The sequence below is a fragment of the Mizuhopecten yessoensis genome, unplaced genomic scaffold (genome assembly GCF_002113885.1).
Source record: "Mizuhopecten yessoensis strain PY_sf001 unplaced genomic scaffold, ASM211388v2 scaffold5061, whole genome shotgun sequence".
NCBI classification, from domain to species: domain Eukaryota; kingdom Metazoa; phylum Mollusca; class Bivalvia; order Pectinida; family Pectinidae; genus Mizuhopecten; species Mizuhopecten yessoensis.
Genome location: NW_018405860.1, coordinates 279,537 through 289,864, shown reverse-complemented (window position 1 = coordinate 289,864; position 10,328 = coordinate 279,537). Strand labels below are relative to the sequence as shown.

The following is a 10,328-nucleotide window of genomic DNA, read 5'->3' as shown; positions in this document are numbered from 1 at the left end:
ACAGATGTGTTACAGATGTTTATGTATGTTACAGATGTGTTACAGATATTTATGTATGTTACAGATGTTTATGTATGTTACAGATGTTACAGATGTTTATGTATGTTACAGATGTGTTACAGATGTTTATGTATGTTACAGATGTTTATGTATGTTACAGATGTTTATGTATAATGTTACAGATGTTTAAGGATGCTATACGAGCAGCCGTGGCCTACAAGTCCGATTCCACTGACTTTATGGATGAGATCATGAGGGAACTTGAGGTATGATTTTAAAAACTTAACTATAGCAGAGACAAATGATGATATACAATGGCACTGAGAATGATGCCATCTTTAAAAACACATATAAACATAGATGGTACATGGATACATACCGAACAATAATATTTCCAGTATCGGAAAGGAAAGCACTGCTGCCTCCAAAAGGGATTTCTCTGTTATATATGAACTACAATTTTGTATTTTTCCAGATTGTCATTGTTGACTTATGTTATGTTTTAGAACTTTGAGTTGGAGACAGAGCAGAAAGACAGTGGACTGGAATCAGAAGGAAATTCAGAGGATAAAGAGGAAGGAAACAAGGACAAAACTGACAGCTGAGGTCAAAGGTCAAGGTCATCTGACCTTACCTTCTTTATGTTGACTAAGTTATGCATCTATTTATTGACATTTTTTTGAAAGACAAGCAAACAATATCATGGAATTATAGCTGCTAAGCAGCCACAAGTCTTGCCTGTACTCCTCCACTGTCTAAACAGACCCTACAGGCCACAGATCTATCTAATGTAAACTGTGTGATATTGTTAGACTGGTGTTTGATGATGTTGGATGAACAGGGGGAGACAAATCATGTCGACTGTGTGATGGTTTCAGTCTGGTGTGTTATATTGATCGATCAAAGGGGAGACAACCATTGTTTACTGTGTGATGTCAGGTTGGTCTGTTGTAGGAATAGATCAAAGGAGAGACAACTCTTGTTAACTGTGTAATGTCCGGTTGGTCTGTTGTAGCAATAGATCAAAGGGGAGACAACCATTGTTTACTGTGTGATGTCAGGTTGGTCTGTTGTAGGAATAGATCAAAGGAGAGACAACTCTTGTTTACTGTGTGATGTCAGGTTGGTCTGTTGTAGCAACAGATCAAAGGGGAGACAACACTTGTTAACTGTGTGGTGTCAGGTTGGTCTGTTGTAGCAATAGATCAAAGGGGAGACAACTCTTGTTTACTGTGTGGTGTCAGGTTGGTCTGTTGTAGCAACAGATCAAAGGGGAGACAACTCTTGTTTACTGTGTGATGTCAGGTTGGTCTGTTGTAGCAATAGATCAAAGGGGAGACAACTCTTGTTTACTGTGTGGTGTCAGGTTGGTCTGTTGTAGCAACAGATCAAAGGGGAGACAACTCTTGTTTACTGTGTGATGTCAGGTTGGTCTGTTGTAGCAATAGATCAAAGGGGAGACAACTCTTGTTTACTGTGTGGTGTCAGGTTGGTCTGTTGTAGCAACAGATCAAAGGGGAGACAACTCTTGTTTACTGTGTGATGTCAGGTTGGTCTGTTGTAGCAATAGATCAAAGGGGAGACAACTCTTGTTTACTGTGTGGTGTCAGGTTGGTCTGTTGTAGCAACAGATCAAAGGGGAGACAACTCTTGTTTACTGTGTGATGTCAGGTTGGTCTGTTGTAGCAATAGATCAAAGGGGAGACAACTCTTGTTTACTGTGTGGTGTCAGGTTGGTCTGTTGTAGCAACAGATCAAAGGGGAGACAACTCTTGTTTACTGTGTGATGTCAGGTTGGTCTGTTGTAGCAATAGATCAAAGGGGAGACAACCATTGTTTACTGTGTGATGTCAGGTTGGTCTGTTGTAGCAATAGATCAAAGGGGAGACAACTCTTATTAACTGTGGTGTCAGGTTAGTCTGTTGTAGCAATAGATCAAAGGGGAGACAACCATTGTTTACTGTGTGATGTCAGGTTGGTCTGTTGTAGCAACAGATCAAAGGGGAGACAACTCTTGTCAACTGTGGTGTCAGGTTGGTCTGTTGTAGCAACAATCAAAGAGGAGACAACTCCTGTTAACTGTGTGATATTTTCAGACTGGTTTGTTAGTGATAGATCAACAGGGATTCATGTGAACTTGTTAACTGTATGATGTTGTTAGACTGGTGTGTTATAGTGATGAATCATTGGGGAACATTAACACCTCCTTGTAGTAGGTTGTTGATCTTACAAAGAATTGAGAAATTGAGGAGTAAGGTTTGTGTATAATCCTTAGACAACAATAGCACGTTTGTGTTACCAGTCTGAGAGATATATGTGGTTTGTGTTATCATCAGCCCGAGAGCTATAGCTTGTCTGTGTTATCAGCCTGAGAGCTATAGCTTGTCTGTGTTATCAGCCTGAGAGCTATAGCTTGTCTGTATTATCAGCCGGTGAGCTAAAGCTAGTCTGTGTTATCAGCCGGTGAGCTAAAGCTGGTCTGTGTTATCAGCCGGAGAGCTATAGCTTGTCTGTGTTATCAGCCTGAGAGCTATAGCTTGTCTGTATTATCAGCCGGTGAGCTAAAGCTAGTCTGTGTTATCAGCCGGTGAGCTAAAGCTGGTCTGTGTTATCAGCCGGAGAGCTATAGCTTGTCTGTGTTATCAGCCTGAGAGCTATAGCTTGTCTGTATTATCAGCCGGTGAGCTAAAGCTAGTCTGTGTTATCAGCCGGTGAGCTAAAGCTGGTCTGTGTTATCAGCCGGAGAGCTATAGCTTGTCTGTGTTATCAGCCTGAGAGCTATAGCTTGTCTGTATTATCAGCCGGTGAGCTAAAGCTAGTCTGTGTTATCAGCCGGTGAGCTAAAGCTAGTCTGTGTTATCAGCCGGTGAGCTAAAGCTTGTCTGTGTTATCAGCCTGAGAGCTTTAGCTGGTCTGTATTATCAGCCGGTGAGCTAAAGCTGGTCTGTGTTATCAGCCAGAAAGCTATAGCTGGTCTGTGTTATCAGCCAGAGCACTATAGCTGGTCTGTGTTATCAGCCAGAGAGCTAAAGCTGGTCTGTGTTATCAGCCAGAGAGATATAGCTGGTCTGTGTTATCAGCCTGAGAGCTATAGCTAGTCTGTGTTATCAGCCTGAGAGCTATACCTGGTCAGTGTAATCAGCCTGAGAGCTATACCTGGTGTGTGTTATCAGCCTGAGAGCTATACCTGGTCTGTGTTATCAGCCAGAGAGCTATAGCTGGTCTGTGTTATCAGCCTAAGAGCTATAGCTAGTCTGTGTTATCAGCCTGAGAGCCATACCTGGTCTGTGTAATCAGCCGGAGAGCTATACCTGGTGTGTGTTATCAGCCTGAGAGCTATACCTGGTCTGTGTTATCAGCCTGAGAGCTATAGCTAGTCTGTGTTAGCAGCCTGAGAGCTATAGCTAGTCTGTGTTATCAGTCTGAGAGCTATACCTGGTCTGTGTTATCAGCATGAGAGCTATAGCTGGTCTGTGTTATCAGGCAGAGAGCTATACCTGGTCTGTGTTATCATCCCGAGAGCTATACCTGGTCTATGTTATCAGCCTGAGAGCTATAGCTAGTCTATGTTATCAGCCAGAGAGATATACCTGGTCTGTGTTTTCAGCCTTAGAGCTATAGCTGGTCCGGTTATCAGCCAGAGAGATATAGCTGGTCTGTGTTATCATCAGCCTGAGAGATATACCTGGTCTTTGTTATCATCCTGAGAGCTATAGCTTGGTGATGTTATCCTAGAATGAGTGCTTTATTTCATGCTGATGGTGGTGTAATTGAACTTTTGTTGATGATTTTCATTCCTGTAGTTAATAAATTCGATTTTATCTTCTTTTTCTGAATTTTGCAATAAGAAGTTCTCAGATTGTAAGACATGCTTAACTATCAGTTGTCTGTTTAAATGCAGTAGAAGCCCCCACTGGTTTGATTAGAGAGTATGCATTAGTCATTCATTTATATTTTACAATGTTACGGTTGTGTATTTGTAGTATCATGCTGATAATATCAAAATTTGTAGCATACCAAAGCTGTTATCATATGGTTGTCTGTTTAGTTGCATGTATACGTGCTGGAATTGCCAAATTTGTGTTTGTTTTGTAGATATAGCAACACCGCATTCAACACTTTTTAATTTTTTCTCTGATTGATTTCTCATACATAAAGTACAAAATTAAAACAGATTTTTTCTTGTACTATTCTAATATTGAAGTATATTTTGTTTAGAAAATGCATCAGAAGGATTCAAAGTAAATACTTTGGATTAAAATGTGAAAAAAAATAACTTGAACTTCATTTTGAAAGTGCTGTTCAACATGTAAGGACTATCAAGGTCCATCCTATAGATTTAATGTGTTTGGTTCAGAAATCAAAATCGCATGCATAGAATCTTGTTGAAATTTTTAAAAAAAACTCAGGTTTTCCTAGAAAATATTTGTATTTTGTGGTATAATTGTACATACCTACAACAAAACAAAACCTAGTGATTTGTGATCTTGAATAATCTAGCTATATTGGAACTATACAAACTATTTTTTGTGTACCATATGAAACATGTCATATTTTCCCCAGTGTTACGAAGTACAACCATGAGAGGAAAGTTAGATTATGACACACTACCCAGGTCCCTTCGTGAGTACCACTCTATCAGAGATCACTGTTTACAAGTGATATAGAGTCACAAGCTTCGCTGTGATGTACATGTATCTATTGTACAACATGATTCATGGACTGGTGGAATGTGACAGTATTGTAAGGACACGTGTGATTGGAAGAGTTTAAAGAAATTAAAAAAAAAAGATCTGCATTGTGTAGAGCAGGATTTCATTGGAGGAATAGAAGGAAGCATTTTGATTGGTGGATGTATTAGTGTGACCGGAATGTAAAGAAGTATTTGATTGGTAGAGCTAGGATTTTGATTGGAATGAAAGGAAGCATTTGATTGGAAGAATGAGGATTTTGATTGTTATGAAAGAAAGCATTTGATTGGAAGAATGAGGATTTTGATTGTTATAAAAGGAAGCATTTGATTGGTAGAATGAGAATTTCGATTGTTATGAAAGGAAGCATTTGATTGGCAGAATGAGAATTTTGATTGTTATGAAAGGAAGCATTTGATTGGTAGAATGAGGATTTTGATTGTTATGAAAGGAAGCATTTGATTGGTAGAGATTAGTCAAAGGGGCTGGGTGTCGGGTGGATGTTTACTGAAATTAATAGGCATTGTATTGTTCATTGTGAAACACATTCAATAGAATATATGTGCCCATGTGGTCAATTAAGACCTTTGCCAATGTTAGGTCCATGTGGTCAATTAAGACCTTTGCCAATGTTAGGTCCATGTGGTTGGTGATGGGACCAAACCGTCATGTAGAGAGAATGTTGTACCTACAGATTGTTGTATTGAGGTTTGGTCTCCTAAGTAAGTGTATGTGAGACCATTTTTATGTGTAGCCTTTGATTACATTCATGTCTTGTTTGTCGAGTTACTTCACCCTTGGTGGATAGACGATGTCCTTTAGAATATCCACACTTGTAATTTCTGACAAGGGTGCCTACCTGCTGAAATATTAACTATTTACATGTCTGTGGCAATTCATGTTAATTTTGAGCACCAATAAAATCTCTGCAGTGTTAATTTTGGACCCATATCTCTGCTAATTTTTATTTGGAACACATACAGTATGTGCTAATGTTGATTCGTACACATATCTGTGCTAATGTTGAACAGACACCTGTGCTAATATTAATTTGTAACAGATATCAGTAATTATTTTGAACAAATTTCTTATCAAATTTGAAAAGATATCTATGCTAATAATTTTAACTGAATTCTGCTGTTAATTTTGTACACACATCTGTGATATTATCTCAGATCACATGTCTGTATAAATATTACCTAGAAATAAAATAACTTGTGACTAAGACGCGATTTGATGGACCAGACTGACTAGTCTGTTGTGCATCAGTAATTACTGCACATTAGTTTTTGTGATTATGTTTTTTAGACCATTAAAACGGAAATTCATAGACAATGTGCTTGTTTTATTTTTTTCATCCTTAATGTGCAGTGGACAATGTCCAGGTAATAGCAAACCTAGAGCTATTTTACATCACTATACCCCAACCTTTGTCCCCTGCTAAAGGTACCCGGGATAGATCTATACTATCTTTGTCCCCTGCTAAAGGTACCCGGGATAGATATATACCTCAATCTTTGTCCCCTGCTAAAGGTACCCGGGATGGATCTATACTATCTTTGTCCCCTGCTAAAGGTACCCGGGATAGATATATACCTCAATCTTTGTCCCCTGCTAAAGGTACCCGGGATGGATCTATACTATCTTTGTCCCCTGCTAAAGGTACCCGGGATAGATATATACCTCAATCTTTGTCCCCTGCTAAAGGTACCCGGGATAGATCTATTCCCCGATCTTTGTCCCCTGCTAAAGGTACCCGGGATAGATATATACCTCAATCTTTGTCCCCTGCTAAAGGTACCCGGGATAGATATATACCCCAATCTTTGTCCCCTGCTAAAGGTACCGGGGATAGATCTATACCCAGATCTTTGTCCCCTGCTAAAGGTGCCCGGGATAGATCTATACCCCAATCTTTGTCCCCTGCTAAAGGTACCCGGGATAGATCTATACCTCAATCTTTGTCCCCTGCTAAAGGTACCCGGGATGGATCTATACTATCTTTGTCCCCTGCTAAAGGTACCCGGGATAGATCTATACCCAGATCTTTGTCCCCTGCTAAAGGTACCCGGGATAGATCTATACCCCGATCTTTGTCCCCTGCTAAAGGTACCCGGGATAGATCTATACCCCGATCTTTGTCCCCTGCTAAAGGTACCCGGGATAGATCTATACCTCAATCTTTGTCCCCTGCTAAAGGTACCTGGGATAGCTCTATACCCCGATCTTTGTCCCCTGCTAAAGGTACCTAAGATCACCTTGTCTGCAGTCATACAAATGAGTTCTGTTGGATAACCCTTAAAGGAATGCTTTAACTTTCACGAAACTATAGTATCACTAACCTACACAAGTTCAGTTTTAAATCAAATCTAACTTTAAAAAAAGTGAGCGAGCTCACTAAGATATACTCTCTGCTTCAAGGACTATAACTCCCAAGAAAAATGTCAAATCAAAGTTTCTTTCATCATGCAGATGTACATATAAAGTAGTTTGACTCTGCTAAGTTACCACAAACTCCAATTAATAGTTAAGAAGGAGTTGCACATAGAAGGTTTAATTTCTGGAGCAGATATTTAAAGTATCTAAGATGTACTTTCAGTGTCAAGTTACAACAAAATCAAACTTATGCTTTAGGAGGAGTGGCACTTACAAGGATCATGGACAGACATATATATTACAGGGGGTTCATTTGTACCTCCTGAACATTGTGTGCAGGGAACATAGAAACAACACCAGCTCCAATAGCCATCGTAAATTTCTTAGGAATAGAACGCTTATTCGTGCAGTAACCTTTGAAGGAAAGCTTTGATTTCTGTGCAGGAACCTTTGAAGGAAAGCTTTGATTTCCGTGCAGGAACCTTTGAAGGAAAGCTTTGATTGCTTTGATTTTCATGAACCTTTCTAAACATATCTATAAGATCAATAACCTACTGGAGTTTGATTTTAAACAAAATCTGAACAACATTGCCAGTGTGGGCAGGTGACATATTAACTTTGATGGCATTGTGTACTTCATTACCTAAAATGTTTCGGTGTTGTCAGATTTTATCAAATTAAAGTGTACATCAAGCTCGCCACTGATAAAGTGTACTTCAAGCTTGTCACTGGTAAAGTGTACATCAAGCTTGCCACTGGTAAAGTGTACATCAAGCTTGCTACGTACTGGTAAAGTGTACATCAAGCTTTCCACTGGTAAAGTGTACATCAAGCTTGCCACTGGTAAAGTGTACATCAAGCTTGCCACTGGTAAAGTGTAAGCATTCATTATGGTTTTATGACCCACATGAAAGTAATGAAGGAACTCGAAATCAAAGGGTATTTATCTTCAAAATGTTGCTTTCCCTAATGCTAAGGAACCTCTAAAGACTTATGAAAAAATATGAAAATTTCATTTAAAGCAAATGAACAAAAACTGTTTGAGATAACCGGTGTACAGTGTTCCTGTTTTATCACAAGTGTTTGTTATATGTTGTATTATCTCGGACTGCATGTCTAAGATGGTGTATTGACTTTTTTCTCTCTTAATTCTGTGACAACAGCAGTGAGACCAGTGTTATTTTGCTAAATACATTGTATATGGGAAGCTATAATTTTGTTCAAACATGCACTTGTAATTAATAGCAAAAATTAACTTTTAACCACCCCTCCACGATACGTGTGTAAGATACTGAGGACTAACATGTGACACTTGTTTTTACCATGTAATATAATCAATGTCCATGGTATTTCTGCTTTGACCAATGACTATTGATACAAACAACAAACAAAAAACACTTGATCACTGTTCAATTTTATTTCGTCACGTTAGTGTGATCCATGAAACAAGGAATCATTGAATGATAGGAAAATAAACTGTTCTTGTAGCCAAAGTCTGTTAAATATACATGTGATACAGTCAATATTCAAATTGTTCAAGTTTGAAAATCAATAAATTATTTTCAGTCTTCTATACTTTTGTCATTTATGTAATACATCGTTCACTAAGTACAGCTGTATAAACAACACATAAAACAGAGACATCCCCTTGTAGTCACATTCACCTATCACACGGTGACACCTGTACAAAAACTACTCCACTATATTTTTAATAAAGATTATATATTTATATAGATTATTTGATTCTAAAGTTTTCACAAAACAAATAGAAAAGCTTAGTATTATCTGTTCTTTGTTCGTCAAATTTTGTTGTGGACTAAAACAAATAATTTAGTACCACCGGATGTGATTTTTATTCCCTAACTCTGTGATATATGACAAGTAACGGACCATTTGATCCCTCGATCTGTGAGGCACGAAGAGTGACAGGACAGAAACTGACTGCAGACTAAATTACATAAATCCCCCTGGAATGTGACACTGGTGCATGGGTCGTCATAACATACAAGTAACAAACACATGTTGGGTAATTGTTATAATTGACCAGCACATTGTAATGTACCCATACTTTGTAAACGTGGACAGCACCAAATACACAGATCGACCATCATCAGCACTGTAGATGGAGACCAACAATCATCTTGTATCAATTATTTTAATGAATATCTAAAATTTATTTTTCTTTCTTACCAAAGCACCTTCCACCAGAACAGCTATTGTAACTTTTTAACAGTCTCAATAAAATCGTAATTTTTAGTAGGCATGTTATTGAAACCAATTTTCCAATATGGGTCTAATTAAGCATCAACACTTGCCACTTGAACCCGACACGTCTACTCTGGGGACTGTGTAATACAGTACCATATATAACAATTAATGGCACAAAGAACTCGGCAGAAAACTACATCAATTCACCATGGCTGAAAGACTACCAGTATAAATGTCTGGCTTCATCAGACAACTCTCACAGAACAAGTATATTTTTATCTTGCTTTGTTAGAAATTCCTCACACAAAGTTTATTTTGGCTTAAACAACATTGAATTAAAACATACCTGAGAACTTGTACCCAAAATGATGTAGTGACAAGGTAACCAATACACACTACTTCACACAATACTCCATCAATAGTACACAAATCATTAGGTTTGTAATTGTTCTATACACCATAGTTAAATTTGTTCTGTCAAAAATCACTTTTACATTACAATTTCAAATTCAAATGTTATTTAAACTTACAAATGAAATTTGGAAAAAAAGACATTACTGTTTGATGAAATGTAAAATAGTCTGTTTTGAGTTTATAACTAATTAATGCTTCATTGAATTGTAAAAATGAGAACCCATTATTCAGGGAAAGAGAGCAGTGTTTTGAAACGTGCTATTCTGAAATATTAATTCTTTTTCCATTGAGTTTAATCAATACATCATTATAAACTATTGCACAAATAACATGGCACACACCATCCCGTCCTTCCCACTCACTCGATCAACAGTCGCACATGCATGTTGCTAATAAATACTTCAATAATCACGCAACCAATGAACGCTTCAATCACAAAACTCAAATTTATTTATCAAAATCTGTTATGAAAAAAAAAGATAATATCCAATTTAAATCTGACCTATTCCAAAGCAATATGGGTAACCTTGAATCTTTATTTACTGTTTCTGTGGCTAATCATGGACCTTATGACCAATTTCTGTGGCTAATCATGGACCTTATGACCAATTTCTGTGGCTAATCATGAACCTTATGACT

General features: G+C 37.9%; 1 protein-coding gene across 1 annotated transcript in view; it reads left to right on the top strand.

Annotated features, from left to right (window-relative positions):
* LOC110450168 (rab-like protein 2B) overlaps nt 1-6,023 on the top strand; it is a 13,556-nt gene extending 7,533 nt beyond the window's left edge. The window contains exons 6-8 of the mRNA XM_021497449.1: nt 35-53; nt 161-266; nt 507-6,023. Of these exons, the coding sequence (XP_021353124.1) occupies nt 35-53; nt 161-266; nt 507-605 (224 nt within the window). The 3' untranslated portion in view covers nt 606-6,023. The remainder of the gene's footprint in view (nt 1-34; nt 54-160; nt 267-506) is intronic.
* The last annotated feature ends 4,305 nt before the right edge of the window (nt 6,024-10,328 follow it).